Source organism: Lycium barbarum, chromosome 10, assembly GCF_019175385.1.
Source record: "Lycium barbarum isolate Lr01 chromosome 10, ASM1917538v2, whole genome shotgun sequence".
Lineage (NCBI taxonomy): Eukaryota > Viridiplantae > Streptophyta > Magnoliopsida > Solanales > Solanaceae > Lycium > Lycium barbarum.
In genome coordinates this window covers 9,622,146-9,640,344 of record NC_083346.1, presented here as the reverse complement: position 1 = coordinate 9,640,344, position 18,199 = coordinate 9,622,146, and the positions used below count along the sequence as shown (strand labels likewise).

The 18,199-nt window shown below is 33.2% G+C and overlaps 2 protein-coding genes across 2 annotated transcripts; one reads left to right on the top strand and one right to left on the bottom strand.

The window, feature by feature from the left end:
- The first annotated feature begins 3,151 nt into the window (after positions 1–3,151).
- On the top strand, positions 3,152–9,683 carry LOC132614342 (protein BTR1-like). Its single transcript, XM_060328767.1, has 9 exons — positions 3,152–3,468; positions 4,903–5,141; positions 5,218–5,324; positions 7,681–7,874; positions 8,379–8,455; positions 8,687–8,794; positions 8,859–8,920; positions 9,011–9,094; positions 9,205–9,683. The coding sequence occupies exons 1-9, from the start codon at positions 3,375–3,377 to the stop codon at positions 9,221–9,223; spliced, it is 984 nt and encodes a 327-aa protein (XP_060184750.1). The 5' UTR covers positions 3,152–3,374; the 3' UTR covers positions 9,224–9,683.
- Positions 9,684–10,780: 1,097 nt separating this feature from the next.
- LOC132612699 (glycine-rich cell wall structural protein 2-like) lies at positions 10,781–11,437 on the bottom strand. Its single transcript, XM_060326806.1, has one exon. The coding sequence runs from the start codon at positions 11,435–11,437 to the stop codon at positions 10,781–10,783; it is 657 nt and encodes a 218-aa protein (XP_060182789.1).
- Positions 11,438–18,199: the final 6,762 nt, after the last annotated feature.

Below are 18,199 nucleotides of genomic sequence, written 5' to 3'. Positions count from 1 at the left end.
TATTGTTGATAGATGTGTTTGTTTTAGATATCTGAGAGGTAGTGTGGTTAATATGATTACAATCAACCAACAATTACTTAGATAAAGAAGATAAATGAAGTAGCTCTTTATTCGTGTTCCAATTGGTAAGGTAATTTTTCTTCGTTGTATTGTGGTACACCAAAAAAAGTCTTCTTAATTTTGTCAATTGAGTTTCTAGCTCATCCTGATATAGCAAGTATAGCAATATATACGGAAAAGGTCCAAAAATACCCCTGAACTATTGAAAAAGACTCATAAATACCTTCCTTCCACCTTTTGGTCTAAAAATACCCTTCCATCCACCTTTTAGGTCTAAAAATACCCTTAAGGTTTGTTTTTGGCTCAAATATACCCCTCAAACTAACAAGTTAAAATTAACTCTTTTAAAAGCCAAATGACAATTTGTAATTGGTCAATAATAAAATTCCGTAATTTAAAAAAAAAAATCCAAATTTAAAAAAAAAAATTGCCAATAATAAATTTCCAGTAATTTAAAATTCCAGATTTAAAAAAAAATTGCCAATAATAAAATTCCGTAATTTACATATTTTTTTTTTAAAAAAATTGTGTGGAAACTTAAAAATTAAAAACTAAAAAATTTAAAAATATGAACGAAACTGTTTTTTTTTTTTTTTTTGCATTTCGTGAATTAATCAACGAAATATGTTTTTTTTTGCATTTCGTGAATAAAAAAACGAAATAGGAAATTATATTTTTTTTTTTGCATTTCGTGTATTAAAAAACGAAATAGGATAAAAAAAAATTATTTTCGTTCATATAAAAACTAAATTGGAAAATTGGACAAAATATATTTTCCAATTTTGTTTTTATATGAACAAAATTAATTTTTTTATCCTATTTCATTTTTCAATACACGAAATGCAAAAAAAAATTATAATTTCCTATTTCGTTTTTTTATTCACGAAATGCAAAAAAAAAAATCAGTTTTGTTCATATTTTTTAATTTTTAAATTAAATAATATATGTGTCCAATCACAAAATGCCATTTGACTTTTTAAAAGAGTTAACTTTAACTTTGTTAGTTTGAGGGGTATATTTGAGCCAAAAACAAACCTTAAGGGTATTTTTAGACCAAAAGGTGAAAGGAGGGTATTTATAAGCCTTTTTCAATAGTTCAGGGGTATTTTTGGACTTTTTCCGCAATATATAACAAGTTAGGTACAGAGGCAGGGACCAGTCTAATTGCTATATTTAGAAAATTATTTAATCTTCCAGCCCGCGTTCTATGATTCTCCTTATATAAATTAATACATGTATTTTGAATAATATTTTCTTAAAAGTAATCCAAACACACAAATTTCCCAAAAATATTAATAAAAATAAATTAAAACCAACTCCAAATACCACCTTATCATTTCATACAACATAATTACTGGATAATAGTTTTTGACTTTTTGAAATAGAGCTGGGCAATCATTGAATTTTTTTTGGATCCGTCGTATTCTGTGAATTAAGATTCGTTCATGTCATAATTTATTCACGCACGATCTCTCCATCTGCATGTTCTATTTGGACTTTTTTTTAAGCTAAAATATAGATAAATGAATAAATCTTAGTACTGGATTACATATTTGTCCATACTTGACTTTTCGTATTATTAACTGAAAGTTACACTACTTGTTTCAAAAGAAAAAAGGACTACAGTAAAATGACTCAAGGCATTAACCTTTTGTCAGATGCCAGCTTGAAGCTAACTCTAATTTATGTTATAGTTGACTTAAAAATTTCTACCAGCTATTTCTGACCTCTTTCAAAACTTAAAAATAAGAAAGATTTAAGTTATATATGTTGATGATAGCAATTTTTTATACTATCAACCTGATATAATAGACAATTCATTATTTATTTAATTAGTTTACAAATTGATGTTATTAAATAAAATTATTTATAATTATTTTTAAGTAATCCGATTGTATAATCGCAGGTGCATAACACTTAAAATAAGAGCCAGTAATAGATAGCACCCGTATACAAGATGCAAAAGTTTAATATGGAGTCATCAACAAGAGTTGCAGTGGGATGAATATGATTCCTTCACCCTTAGTTAGGGTCTCGGATTCGAGTTATGGATGTGAAAAACTCCTGTTAGAGAATGTTTCCTCTTAAATAGTCCTTACGAGATATTAAACATTGTATAGGAAACCAAAAAAGAAAATAAGTTGTTGGAGTCTCTTATTGACGTAATCATTTGGAGGTACAGTTTGAAAATTTTGCCTCGGCCAGTTTGGTAGTGCCTAGCTGTAGCCTGTAGGGAAAATTGGATATCATTATTTATTCAGGTGCAAATATGCAATTCAAATGTCTAATACAAGAAGAAAGAAGTAGAAGAGGTTATAGAGGTAGAGATAGTTTCCTAATTTGTAAAGGAAGCAATAGACATTAAACACTTGTAATTTAGGTAAGTTTTATATAAGCATTAACCAAAGGTTTATTTCATAGATTATCATTCATTTTTTTTTTAAAATCATTAAATTAATTCTTCATAATAAGAGGTTACTTGATTTTATCTAAGTATTACATAAAGTTACACTAAAATTATTTTTTGTAACATGAAATCACTCATATGCACCTAAATATTACAAATACGAAGTAATCACTAAGAGGAAACAAATATGACCTTTGCTGTAATATTTAGGTAAAACTGAGTGACTATTTAACAACAACAATATACCCAGTACAATCCAATTGAATAACTATTTAGTTACAAAAACTAATTTAGTGATTTTCATGATACTTAAAATAAGTTAAGTGATTTATTTACTATAAACATATTACTCCCTCCATTTCACAATAAGTGATTTTTTAGGATTTTTAATTTTTTTCAAAATAAGTGGTGCTTTAGGATTTCAAGAAGACTTTGAAAAATTCTTTCAAGATTATCCTTATTTAAATAGTCAAGATTTATTAACTATTTTTTTTTCTTCTAGAAAATAGTAAAACTTGATCGTGGGTAAGTTAGTATGGAACGGAGTGAGTATTAAACTTCAATGAAAATTCTTGAAAGTAACCGTCAAGCCTATTCCTTATTGGCTTTTTTTTTTTTTCAAGCAAGAAAAAGGAGTAACCAAAATGCAAATCTGAAGCCAAAAATAAAATAAAATAAAATAATAATCTTGCTCTGTAGCACATGGTTTCTTCTTCCACTCTCTTCCCATTTCCTCTTCTTCCGAAAAAAATCTCCATATATACACACACACACACACACATTCACAAATCACATCTTCCTCATCTCTTCTCTCTCTTCAAATGCAATTGTTTTGACTCGCTTTTGATTTCTCTCTCGACACACATCGTCTTAGCTTTGAAAACACTGATATAAATAGGGACTTAAAATGGCAAGGGAAGGAGGAGCAGAATCGAACTACAATTCGACTACTGAAAGTCACCTCCAGCAATCTTCTCCTCGCAAATCTCCTCCTTCGCAAGGTTTTATATATCTCTTTTTTAAAAAAAAATAATTTTCAGAATTTTCTGTATAAATACCTCAGGATCTGATAACTATTGTTGTTTTCTTAATAATAATGCGGTTTTAGAATGCTACCGGAAAAATATCTGATCCGTTTCCGTTTCGAAATCAGAATATTGTGATGCGAGCAGGTTTTTGAGCTGATATTTGTATAGGTATCGTATTATTGTTGTTTTAAACCCTAAGGATGGTAAAAAAAAAAATACACCTAAACTATCACCTTTTCGCAAGTTTCATACCTTAACAGGCCACCGCGCCGCGCGCCCGTTGTTGATTGATTTCATATATTTGGCCAACTCAGCATCGATGTGTGTTTTAATACAGAGTGAGTGATAGTTTAGAGGTTAAGGGAACAATGGATAGTTGAGGTGAGAAACACGTGAAAAATAGTGAGAGTTTAGGTGTGTTTTTGACCATTAACTCTTAGAGCTCGTTTGGATTGGCTTATAAGTTGCTTATAAGCTGTTTTCAGCTTTTTTGAGTGTTTGACTGACCAGCTTAAAGTCATTTTGTGCTTAAAATAAGCTCAAAAAAATAATTGGGCCCATTTGACTTAGCTTATCTAAAGCAGCTTATAAACTGAAAACAGCTTATAAGCCAAAAAAAATAAGTTAGACTACCTCAACTTATTTTTTTTAGCTTATAAGCTGTTTGCAGCTTATAGGCATAAGCCCATCCAAACAGGCTCTTAATAATAAGGTGTTTGTGGACACCCATAGGAGACTGGAGATGGAATTTTTTTGCTGTTTGTAAGGTGAATTATTCGCAAATGAAACTCATGTTTTTGCTATTGTGGACTAAATCTGAGCTCACAAACAGATGTTGCGGTTTGCTATCATTATTGTGATGTGTGTTTGTTGATGCCTCGAAATGAGAAAATACTTAACTTAGTTCTGGTACTTACCTTGTATGCATTCTACGTGTCTTTATTAAACTGAAGCTTTACCAATTAAAAGGACTTTGTCCGATGCTGTTACTTTCTTTCTTATTCTGTTACTTTGTAGATGACAAATGTGCCATATTGATGTTACTGGTTGACTTAATCTCTGGCATTGTTAGTTGGCTGTAATAAAAGATCACATATCAAGAGTTTTTGTGCTCTACATTGGGACTATATCTCTTCTGCTGCATTTGGCAGTTGAGAAATGTCGCTCTAAATTTTGTTCTCATTATTAGATGGTTAGCCACCAAAGCTACTCAGTATGATAAGACGGGCAATTATGGATAGCATTTAAATTACTTAATGATTTTGATGAGAATAAATATTTTTGTTCATTTTGTTTTGCAATTATTGTTGAAAATCATTAGCTCAGAATATTACCTTTTGAGGCGTTTTTGCTAAGTGCTCAGCATAATTCTGATATTCCTCCTTTTTATGTTTGTCTTAATCCCAGACCATGAGGAGAAGACAACTTATGTCAAGTTCCTTCTGTCAAATGCTGAAGCCGGTTCAATTATTGGAAAAGGTGGCTCAACTATCACTGAGTTACAGTCTCGTTCTGGGGCTAGAATTCAGTTGTCACGCAACTATGAAGTTTTCCCTGGAACATCCGATAGAATCGTAATGGTATCTGGGTTTCTTGATGACATACTAAAGGCAGTTGATCTTATTCTTGATAAATTGCTGGATGAGGTAATCTCATGTCCAAATCCTGTTTATTATACTTCTCTTGATATTTAGATTGAAATACTATCTTCTTCCAAATCAGTTTTACGCTGAAGATGGTGGCGAAGTGGATCCATGCTCAAAATTTAGACTAGTTGTGCCTAACAGCTCTTGTGGTGGAATAATCGGGAAAGGAGGAGCCACAATAAAGTATGAATTCTACTCACCTTATTTTGTATAAGCATTGAGTATATGTTTCTTTTCCTACATTACCCTTGCAAGTTCCTCATTCTAACACAACAGACAATCAACCAAGCAATAGCCCTCAATTTGGTTATTGTAACATTGACTTGCTTATCTGGCATAATGAATCTGAATAGTATTTCTGCTGTTGGTTATAAAGTTATGGAAAAATGTATGTTGAGATGGTATAGCCTTGTGTTGGAATGATTTGCTTGACTTCATTTTGACAAGTGAAGTGTTCATGATATTGTCTCTTGAGTTTTTGGTCGTAAAATGATCAAGTGTGCTGGTCATGCAACCTCCGGACTCCAGTTTGTAACCTCTTTAAGCTGAATGTCTGCTGTTATGTGCTGGTCATGCAACCTCCAGACTCCAGTTTGTAATCCCTTTCAACTGAACATATGTCTGCCGTTAGGAACTTTGATTCGATGCTCCTTGTTGATTTGACAAAGTTCCTTGTCCGACGTGAATGTTTTAGCTTATTTTCTTTATAACTGATGCATGGCTCTCTAGGTTAACGTCTTGATTACCTCTTCCATGACCAAAGTTATTCTCAGTGTGTAACGCGGGAAAGTGATGTAATAAAGTTGTCCGCTGATATTTTACCAGGTTCCGTTTCTATTAATTTTATCCTCCTAAGCAACTCAATGGAGTTGTGAGGATTTTAGGGCGCTAACCGAAGTTCTGACCATGCTTAGGCTCTGAAGGCTATGTTATAGTTGATTCTCTTCTTATATTAAGCAAAAGGTGGCTTTTTTTTTTGTGTTCTGTATAGATGTAGTGTTGAGAATGCTCTTGTTGAGTACTACAAATTCAATTTTGTGTAGTAGAAATTCAATTTGACTGAAATAATGGTTATTTGTCAGAATTAAACTGAACAATTGTTCTGTATCAGAATTAAACAAAATGCTTTATAGTTAGAATTATTCTACTCTTCCACGTGCTTATTTGCTTGACAATGTCTTGTGATATTATCAAGATTGCAACTGACTTTACATCTTTATGTGCGGCAAGTACTCTGTTCTCCGTTAATCATTGAGATGATGTTGAGCCATTATACTTAGTATTCTTCTTGTGGGAGCAAATCATATGTATCAGTAATAACCTGACACTATTTGGCTGGGTTGAAAGGTGGTAGACTAAGAAGAGAGGAAAGTTTAGAAGGTAAAAAAGGAGGGCTGTTAACAATTTAAAGAAAAAGAAAGGAGGGCTAAATTTGAGGAATAATGGAGTTCATCCATATACGCTCTTTCAACTCCTTCTGAAATGGATTTAAAGGATGATCCAAGTATATTTGCTTTCTACCTTTATCCAACGAGCAGAAGAGACAATTAATATAGTTTTTCAAGGGTAAATTCCTACTTTCAAACTCATTGATACCGTCGGCAGTATTATAGTCATAATTATATTTGCTGTTTCATCAGCATATTATCTGGTTTGCAATGGCTATGTATTACTTGGTTCCTTTTCTTCTTCCTTTGGCAGGAAAGGAGTCTAAATTTAAAAGAATAATTCATTGCCATTCCCAAAAAATTATCAGCGAGTAGAAACCCAAAAATTGTTCTCTCATGTATACTGTGATAACAACAAGCAGTGACTCATCACAAGAATCTTTGTTTAGAAGAAATACCTTATATTTATTCCTTATCCTTTTTTTGTTTATAATTTTTTTTTTGCCTTCCTCCATTTCCTTTTTTCTACCTTCTTCTTCTTGTTCTTCGCAACTAGTGTACCTTTTTGGGACTTTTGGCTAAGATTAAGTGTTGTTCTTCCTAGTTAGTGAAATACAAAGAGGTGTGACATGACGGGTCTTATTTTCTATTTTATCTTTTAGAATACTTCCTTTAGCAATTTTCTGGTCTTCGTCATTTATTAATGAAGCCATGAAGGAGGTTATTTTGATCCAAAGTGGTGGTGATTTTGGAGGGCAAAATGGCTTAGAACCAAATCCACTTCTCATTTTGAGTGTGATACTCGCTTGCTTTTGTTTTGAAGGAACGTTTCACATTATTCCTTAACACAGGGAGGTTATGTCTACAGTCCCAAATTTCAGGATTATATACGATTATCCACTGAGTTTCGAATCGTGCGCCATTGGCCCTTGTTGATTTCTCGGTTATAAAAAAAACAACAAATAGTTGGTGGTGTTCTGAGTCAATAAATGTAGTATGGAAGTCTATCTGCCCATTGTACTCCCAAGATAAATTATGGAATGGAATTCTTAACCAATATTGTTCTTGATTACCTTCCAAAAATAATTTTCATGCAGAATGAGATGGTTGGAGAAATTTTAGTATTGACTATTGACATTTTTCTTGTTCAGGTCATTTATTGAAGATTCTCGGGCTGGCATAAAGATATCTCCTCAGGATAACAACTTCCCAGGACTTCATGATAGATTAGTTACAGTCACCGGTACTCTAGGAGAGCAGATGCGGGCTATCGAATTGATTTTATTCAAGTTAGCAGACGACTCTCATTACATGCAGTCCATGAATGCACCATTCCAATATGCAGGTACCACTCGAGTATACTAATGTGTACTACCTGCTTTAACTAAAGTATGTCAGGATGGAAAAGACCTGCTCTCATGTCTTAATTTTCATCTGTGGATTGTGCAATTGCTGGCTAATACTCCCTAGAGATCTCAGTCTAGAAATCTACAAATAAGATAATCAATGCATGAAGAGGACAACAATATCAGTTTCTGGGCTTCACTACTTTTTAAATATTGATAAATTATAATCCAGTCTGTCTTGCAAATTCCTATGCAGCTAACAAGACTCCAAGAGTACTAATTAGCAGTTATTGTAGTGGTTGACTTAATGGAGCTTTATATAGGTTGATTGGCTGTCATATAGTTTTGATTGGATTAACCCTGCTATTGCTTTGGGTTCAAGGCTTTAAGCAGTTACTGGAATGAAGTATCTCAAATTTGAGATGTTCTGTTTTCTGTCCTTATTCCGAATCATATTCTGATCTGATTATTTTATTTTAATCTGCCACCTCTTATTTTCTCAGCTGTTTACGTCGGAATGAACTATGGACCACCAAATGGAGTTGGAGGGCGATATCCGTATAACCGACATCAAAACAAGGTCCATTCTCATCCCCTACTAAGCACAATACTTTATCCTCATCCCAAAAGGAAAAGAAGAAGAAGAAGATATTTTGGTGTCCTAATGTGACTCTCTGCAGGCAATCCTGCTTTTACCCCAAACAACCAATACTTTTACTTTCTACTATGTTTGAAGCTGTTGAATGTACAGTATTATCCTGTTTCTAGATCTTGGTTCTGTCATGATTCTATTCTTGTTGAGTTTACTCAGGTGGCACCGCAGGAAGACAAGAACGATTCTGTGACTATTGGTGTTGCGGATGAGCGTATTGGATTAGTCCTTGGCCGGAATGGGAGGAGCATAATGGAGATCAGTCAGGTGTGTAAAGAAGTTGCAATTCTGCCTGGTTTATATATGTACTAAGCCTCTACTTCCATTGCAGCTTAGTGGCGCCAGAATAAAGATATCAGACAGGGGTGATTTCTTTTCTGGTACTTCTGACAGGTATGACGTCCTGGCATTGTTATTTCACTAGACAGGTTGAAGTACAAAGGCATAAAAATTGCATTTATAAAACTCTTGGCCTTTTTGCAGGAAGGTAACTATAACTGGATCACAAAGAGCTATCCGCATGGCAGAGTCCATGATATCTAAGAAAGTAGCTACTGTTTTTGAGAGGTGATAGGATGGACTTGTATTTCTTACTATTCTTCTTTGACGTTTTCTTGATGATACGTATAATTTCATATGCATATGGTGATTTTGGAACTGTATTCACATTTCTATAGCGATGAATTTGTGAAATGATGATCCACGGCTGGAGAACACATTCCATCCGAGGAGGGCAGCATAAATTTAGTACATTTAAGGAATATTTGGAAGCAAAGCTTGTGGGGATCGCAATTGATTCAATATAATATCGTTCTATACAGTCGTAATTCTTCAATAGCTAGCTCTCAGTTGACAATTTTGAAGCTTTCTTATGGTCTGTTTTATATAAAAACATTTATTCCTTCCTATGTCTCGTAGAGGAATAGTCATAGTTATCAATAGGAGCATCTGTCAGACTGTCACAGCATGAGCTTCCGTGATAGCAACTATGTAACTGAGACGCGAGAACTGTTGAGACTTCCGGCGCATTCGAGTAATTTCGTATTTTATGTCTTTGAATACTTCAATATGGTTTAGGTAATGTGTAATTTCTCAGGTTGCAGTCGGACATTTTTATTTTATGCTATAACTAATTAGTGGATGATTTTGCTGATGATGACATAGTCCATTTGTTTGAGAGGAGGCTGGGCGCTGTTACATTTTAGCCCTTTTCAGCTTGGACCTTTGAGGAAATAGGCTTTGCAATAGCATTTTGCTTGCTGAGTTTCAGTATCGTTTTGCTTATGAATTTGATTATTTGGGTCAAGTGCTTTAGAAATCCTCCAACTTCGAGTAGGTAACTAATTTAGACTTTTAGCTGCTTTTAGAAGCAAACAAATATGGCCTTAAACTACGAAAATACAAACAATAACACTTGTTAAAATTTCTATTCGCAATAATCTTTTTGGAACGAATAAGAAAAACTGAAATTTCATCAAGTAGAACTAATATGTGAACAGAGAGATGAGTTACTAGGCGTTTGGCCATAGATTGCAAATATTTTTCACTTTATTTGGAATTTATGAAATTGTAGTTAGAAGATAGAGTTGTGTTTGGTTGTACTTAGCAAAGGAGAGGAGGGTGGAGCACTCCAAGTTGAGTTTGGAAATTTATAACCAAATACTGATTTATTTTAATATAAAATAAAAATTATTCTTGAGAAAAGTGAATAAATGGCCAAACGGCTCCTTAGTATGTTTTTTCGAAATCTTATAAAGAACTCCTGCTCTAGACTTTTGGTTAAAGAGAATAGGAACTGCTTATCATTCCAGCACATCGCTCTGAGTGTATTACTGTCACCTTTAGTAATGGAAGAATACATTATCACCCATAATTAAGTAGTCGAGGTTGAAGATTAGAGTTGTAACTTAGTGGCATAATTTCATTTAAACTAAAATGAAGCGGATTTAAGTTTCATCCAGGACATTTTATATATTTTTTGTGAGTCAAGCGCTTCCCTACTAAAACCCCCATAGTTTCCATTTCCCCTTTAGTATCGAAGTGCATTTGAGGAAAACCTGGAAAGTTATTATTGCATTAACTTAACATACTAAAATACCATACATTGAAATCTGATTACAAACACAAGCAAAGCAAAGTTTACCACCACATAAATAAAGGTGGTTAAAACCATGCAATTTATTCCATATCATAAATAATGCAAATACCAAATACTTATCAAATTTTCGTATACATGAACTTCATTCCAGTAGTTCAAGGTTCATCACCTCCATTCCCTCCACCATATCCTGAACCATAGCCTGATCCATACCCTGAGCCACTACCATAGCCTGAACCATTACCATTGCCACCACCGCCGCCACCACCACCTCCTCCACCACCACCACCGCCTCCGCCTCCTCCTCTTCCACCGCCACCACTTCCATACCCTGAGCCACTTCCACTTCCATAGCCCGAACCCGAACCATATCCTGAGCCATTATTTCCTGTGCCACCACCGCCTCCTCCACCATGACCACCACCACCTCCACCACCTCCACCCTTACCTATTCCTTCACCTGACCCATACCCTGATCCATATCCCGACCCATATCCAGAGCCAGAACCACTACCCCTCCCCGAATTTCCACCACCACCACCGCCTCCATGGCCGCCTCCTCCACCACCTCCTCCACCACGTCCGAACACCCCATCACCACCACCATATCCAGAGCCTTCCCCTGAACCATACCCTGAACCATATCCTGAACCTGACCCTAATGCTGAGCCTCCTCCACCACCACCACCTTTTCCTCCACCTCCACCACCTCTTCCTCCACCGTGTATCGTCTTTCCTAATCTTGCACAAAAGGCAAGATCAACAAAGAGCAAAATCAACAATGCAGTTGCTATAAGCTTGGAATGAGCCATTCCTAACTTATCAAGTATGACAATTATATATTAGTCCACTAGTATCTTTATGCAAGTTACTCGTATGAAATATCTTACGTACTTAGATGAAATGAAATGCTTATGATAGTGAGGATTAATGTGGTTAAGGAGTTATCCTATTTATAGCATTTGCATGGCTTTCGAGTAGCTTCTTACGAAGTATTTTAACGGATGAATGAAAATATGAACGTGTTGACTTGGGTGGGATATAGTGGTGTTGGTGGCGATAGTGTTATCAAGATCAACTATCATGCGGGTGATGGTGATTATGTGGCCCCTCTTCTGGCTTCATGCAAAATCATCGCATGAGAAGTACAGCTTGCTCCCACTTTTGACTTAGGGTATTAAAAAGTGTTAAATTCTATGCATGGAATTAAAAAAAAAATGAATACAATTGGGTTACTTATAAAAAAAAATAATGAGTTTAAGTTAGTTACGTAGTCTATAGTGATAAAGGGAACGTTTCCAGTTATAAAGAAGTCTTATATAAGTCTCCTTAAAATATGAGATTTGTAAGTTTGAAAGTAAGAAAATTAAAGTTACATGCTACAACATGTATAAAGACGATCAAATAATATATATATATATATATATATATATATATATATATATATATATATATATATTTTTTTTACATTAACAAATCTCATCAAGCATTAATTGATGATATAATAGAAAAGATAAGCAACGTATTATCAAAAGTTAAAATTAATGGATAGTATGATAAAGTTTTTACCATTTGTATTCTAACTTAGATCCTAATATTAAAAAACCAACAAAGGATTGTGGGGCCAATCGCATTCAGACGCAATATTCCTAATATGTCATTGTTCTCATTTGACTCCAAATTTTAGTGACTACCATAGGCATAGATCATGCGACCGTCTTTATCTAATCTGTTAGGAACGTGTCACTCTATCTTATACTAATGATGGATATATTGATCTTATATTAAAGGTTTTTAATTAAACTTAAAGATCTTGCAATCAAGGTTCTCTTATGTGGTGGGTATAAGAAATTATGCCATCATTTCTTTACATTTTGGACAATTACTAAACTTTCAATAAATATTAAATTCCGAACTTATAATTCTAAGTTAAAACTAGACAAACAAATTGATACAAAGGGAGTAATAAGAATTTAAAAGTCGAACACATTAATTTTTTGGCATGAGTAAGTATCATCAGGTGATGATTGTATATGGTTAAGATTAGATCTTCACTGTTAAATTAATGAACCTATTGGAAACGTGCTAATGTCTTTCAACGTCATCACGAAGTGAAGAATCGTTGTAAACATAAATCTTTGAATGAAGTAATTAGATTTGAACTGTTTGCAAATACAAATCCCATCAATATTTATATTGACATACAACAATACATAATTGTTCATAGCAAAATTAGATTGTTGCTAGCTCCTACATATATTCAAGTTTAGTCTAACTTATTAATTGTACATGTTTTTTTGGGGCTAAATACAACTAAAGTTAAGTTAATTAGGATAGTTAATCATGCTGCCATGGTCCAATATTAAAAGGAAAGATAAGAAGTTTCTAAAATGATTGATTGACAAGCAAAGATGTACCTGTCTAAGTTTGGTCCTATGGGACGAGGCACATCCGGTGAAGGAGCTATGGATTCATTCGAACTCAATAGTTGTAGTTTACTCTGATATATTAAATTAGATTTTAAGATGTAATAGACTTTCAAATCCGTAAAATTCAAATCAGAATCCGCTTGAGACCATGAGTTCAACTCTTAGCATCAAGGCAGAGACATAAAGGGTCGGAAGGGGGTTTGTTCAAAAGCCTTTGCCTGAATCACTATATATATAAGATTAATCTTTTTTTATATATATATAACGAATGATGTATTTCTTTAGTGAAAATTCTATCTCCCCGGTCACTACATACATATAGGATCTTAGGGAATGCCCTAAAAGCCAATGAAGACCATAAGTAGCCATACCCACTAAGGCACTCACCTACTCTTAAATTCCGTTTCGTGCCTATGCATGGTGTCTCTGGCTAGGCATTACTAGTATTTAGTGGGAGTGGGAGAAATGGAGGTTTTGACACCTTTTCTTAAAATGTACGCATCTAAAGACAACTGTCACTCTAGCTTTTGTTGTTTTGCTTTTAGTGGCCAGACGATGTATAGCACGCCTGCCGTTCACTTTGCAACTCAAAATTATAGCATCTCACCACAAAAATTCAATTCTTGTGCTCTTCAAATCCTATTTCTAGCTTGTACTAATAGGTTTTTTTTTTTTTTTTTTGCATTATTAATCTTGTGACAGCAAGTTAGTTATATATTTATTATAAAAATTTATGAGTAATTACCTTATCATAACCTAATTTGATAACAAAATATACATCTAATATGTGTGTGTATATATATAGAGAGAATTTAAACTTTATTACTCTCTCTGTTTCAATTTATGTGACCTAATTCGGAGTACGAGAGTCTAACAATATAATTCTTGATGTGAATTTGAATCTAAAATCTTTAAAAAAATTGAAATAAAAATAATACATATACAGAAATTACATAAAAATATTTGAAAAATTGTGATTAAGGAAAAACTCCTTCAACTTCAAATAGTAACTAGGATACGTAAAATAAACAAAGTAAATTGCGTTTCGCCATTGATTTCTTGAAGATAAGATCCAATGCGCTTCACTTGCGCTTTGCCATTGATTTCTTTCCACATAGGCACATACATTTGCTTCCTCTCATTCTGATATTATCATGTCATTTAAAGATATATGCAAATTAGGCTTCTTAAAATATGACATTTGTAATTTTTTTAAAATAAAATAGGTTAAAATTAGAAAAAAAATAGGTTAAAATTAAATAACATAATAGTGTATTAAGTTATTTCCATTAACAATGTATATAAGTTAAGTTCATTAATTACTCCCTCCGTCAAAATAAGTGTTCACTTAGTCTTTTTATTTTGCTTGAAAATAAGTGTTCACTTACATTATCAAGAAGAAATTAACTTTTATTTTTTCAAATTTTCTCCTATTTACTCGAAACAAATTATTAATTGAGGGTGGTTTAATTAAAATATTTTTTTTTTCTAACAAGAATTTTGGTGAACTCGTGAGTGCTAATTTGGAGGTGGATTTATTGGTCAACTTAATGAAATCTAAGTGCAGTAGGTGGACATTAAAGCACTAGAAAGTAAAGCAAGCTTTTCTCTTAGTGCTTCTAGCCATATCACGTTCTTGTTAGATGCTAAAGTTTTGATTTGATAATATTTTGCTAGGATTTGCAATTTTAGAAGTTAGGCCAACATATAAAACTTGATTTCCTAGTTGGTTTGTCCGAGCTCACGTATCAACAGAAATAAATATCTCTTGTAATAAAACACAAATAAAATGACCTACAAAGATACCAATGTTATGAAGTTTTCAGATTCTGATTGAGTGATGATCAACATCATACTTGTAGAAATATCAATGTTATGCCGGTTTATTCTTTTTGGCATATTCATACATTACTTTTCATATGAAAAAATCCTCATTATTAACTTGTACTAGGATCATGTCTCGTAATAAAGGGACAAGTGCATAAATAGCCGTTTAGAGGACTGGTATTTAAGATATAGCTAAAACCTACAAATTCTTTAAATTTTAGCCTTTTCAGAATCAAACTTGAAATCTCAAGTCTAAAGTTTAAACTTCACTCCTTGGGGTTTGAAGTGAGGAATTGGTCTAACGACAGTTCAAACTTTGGACCTTCTGAAGTTAGACTTGGTTAGTTCACAACTTCAGATCTTCAGGCTGAAGTTTAAAAACTTCTGCTCAAAGGTCTGAAGATGGACACTGGCCAAGCCAAAGTCTAAAAGTTCAAAGTCCAAACTTTAGTATTAACCTCAATCCAAAAGTCTGAAGTTGGGAACTAGCCAAGCGTAACGTCAGACTTAAGGGGTTGAAGTTCTAGTTTCAAACTTTTAAGTTTTCAATTTCAACTAGAAATTAAAGTATGAACTATGAAGTTGGAAACTAGCTAAGGCTAACTTTAGACTCGAAAATTCAAAGTTTTCAAACTTTAAATTTCAAACTTTAAATATCATATTTCTAACTTCCCGGGATTCAGGATCAAATTTACGTATCTTTTTTCATTCCAAAAATCCAAATTTTCTTTTTAGCATAAAGCTATAAAAAGAACCAAAATTATAATTCTTCTTGTCAATTTTCGGAATATAACTATGAAAGGAGCCCATATCATATTCTTGTTGTCTCTGTTGTAGAGAAAAAGAAGAAAGAAGAGGAGGAATAGAAGTGCAAGCAAGAAGTTTGAAGTTTTCTCCATTTGGTTAGACTTTAAACACATTATAAAAACTGACTAGTTTCTAAATAATATTTTATTTAGGGCTGGGCATAAATACCGAAAATCGAAAAATCGGTCCGGACCGAATCTAACCGAACTTCAAGAAACCGAAACCGAAAGAACCGAACCGAACTAGTTTGGTTCGGTGTTTGGTGTTCACCTTCAAAAAACCGAAACGGAAATAGCCGAATCGAAGTTTGATGAAACCGAACCGAAGAACCGAAATTTATACATTACTCAAAAAAACTAAGATAGTCCAGACCCATTAAGTTTAAGCCCAAAAAAAACTCAATTGTAATAAGCTCTCTTTTGCTTTTGTATCCCTAATTTTCCACTTCAGTTGAGAAAATCAAATATCCTTAACAAAGAAAGGTGACTAGGATGTGTTTTTAGGATTAATGTATGTCCTTTAAGTGTTTTCTTAATTATTCTTACTGTATGTATATAACACCTAGTAATCTTATATTATGGTTATGGTTTTCTGTTCTTGTGTATCCTGTTTGTTTGATTTTGATTTTAATTTGTTAGTTTTATGTTTTGTTGCTTTTGAGAATATGAATTAGTGTAAATGGAATCGCTTCTAATATCATATCGAAAAAACCGAAACTGAACCGAACCAAACTTTAAAAAACCGAAACCGAAAGAACCGAACCGAATTAGTTTAGTTCGGTGTTCGGTGTCCACCTTAAAAAATCGAAACTGAAATAGCCAAATCAAAGTTTGATAAAATCGAACTGGAGAACTCAACGCCCGCCCCTAATTTTATTGTCTAGAAACGGCAACATGTACAAATCATTGTTTGTACTGTATAATCAAGACTTACTAATGGTTGGGCCACCTAGGCTATGTTAACAGGTTCGGTTTTCCTAAAAGATTGGCCCATCTGATCAATTATCTTCAAAGGATAAATGTTGACACCAAAAAAGGATAAATGTTGACACAAAAAAAAAGGGAAAATTTCATAAATGACTACTATTTGGGGTTTTTTTTTCCGCATAGCTACAGTTTAGCTATTTACTTTTCGTGGCAAACATATAGCTAAAGTAAGCGCTTGTTTCATGTTGTATTCGTTATTAAGTGTCACTGTATTCATGAATACAATCATTAAATTTTACTAAAATCGTGGGATGAAATCTCCTAAACAAGGCAAACTAAGTAAAAATCTTCCTAGAATCACTCTCAATGACCTGGCTTCCAAAATATCAGACGATTCTTTTCGTTTACAATTACTCAAATTCAAATTCAAAAAATAGTATTCAAAAACGGAAAAACAGAGCTTCACCTCCTAACAATAAATTCAATTCAAACATATAGATTACGTTTAGAAAACAATCTCAAAAATCAATTGCGATTTTAATTTAGATTGTCGCAATCGAATCTGTTGTTGTTCGTCTGAGTTTCTACAGGTTTTTTTAGAGTTGTTCTATACAGAATTTGTTGGACTTATTCTGAAATTCGAAGGTAAATAATAGTTCACTTGATGTTCATGATACAACGAGTAGTTTTACATTGAAGTTGTTGATAATCATTAGCACTACTGAATTAAAAAAAAATGTCTACCATACCGGCAGTAATTCGACATTCCGGTATTTGGAACGATGAGAATCGTTTTGTGAATTACACAATCGATGCAATAGTTTTCAAAGATTATGCCTCGTACGATAATGTAGTTGATGTAATAGCGAAACAGGTAGCAATAGATACAAGTAACAAAACAATTAATATCAAATACATGATCGAAGGTGATTCTATGCCGCTTGAAATACACAATGACATGAGTGTCAGGGTGTATGTTGAACTGAAGAAAGATAGTAGGCAGTTTGGGAGTTATCCTTTGTGTATTACCACAACTGATAAGTTGATTGAATATAATGTGTCTAGTGAAAGTGTAGTTGAAGGTGACATAATGCAATTGGAATACAGTCGTCAATAACAAGTTATGAATACAGATGATGCGATAGAACTGGCAACGTCAACTTCTAGTTAGTAAATAGTTGTGTATGATGATTTGATCATTTCAAATCATAATCACAAGGAGATCATGGTAAATCAGGTATACAATGACAAGGATACTTTGAAGGCTATGATGAAAAAATATGCAATTGACAATAGGTTTCAGTTCTGTACAGAGAGATCAAATTCTATAAGGTATGCTTGTTAAACTGTTTATTATTTATTTGTATATAACAATAAAATTGTGTATTTTTTCATTAAGTGATGTGTATTTAACTAGTTGATATTTCTTACATATATCTGACTATCTAGTTTAAATTGGTATATGAAATTGTATTCAGTTTTTTGCCTAATGATTTGATATGTGTCGGAAACTGAATGTATAAGTATACAATTGTGGATTTGCAGCTACACCATTGTATGTATATCATAACAATGTGAGTGGAAA

Excerpts from the sequence above, each read along its gene's own strand:
- LOC132614342 (XM_060328767.1), top strand. The coding sequence starts at position 3,375 with ATGGCAAGGGAAGGAGGAGCAGAATCGAACTACAATTCGACTACTGAA. Across the intron at positions 5,142-5,217 it reads TTGATAAATTGCTGGATGAG|TTTTACGCTGAAGATGGTGG; the intron begins GTAATCTCATGT and ends CTTCCAAATCAG. Across the intron at positions 7,875-8,378 it reads TGCACCATTCCAATATGCAG|CTGTTTACGTCGGAATGAAC; the intron begins GTACCACTCGAG and ends TTATTTTCTCAG.
- LOC132612699 (XM_060326806.1), bottom strand. The coding sequence starts at position 11,437 with ATGGCTCATTCCAAGCTTATAGCAACTGCATTGTTGATTTTGCTCTTT.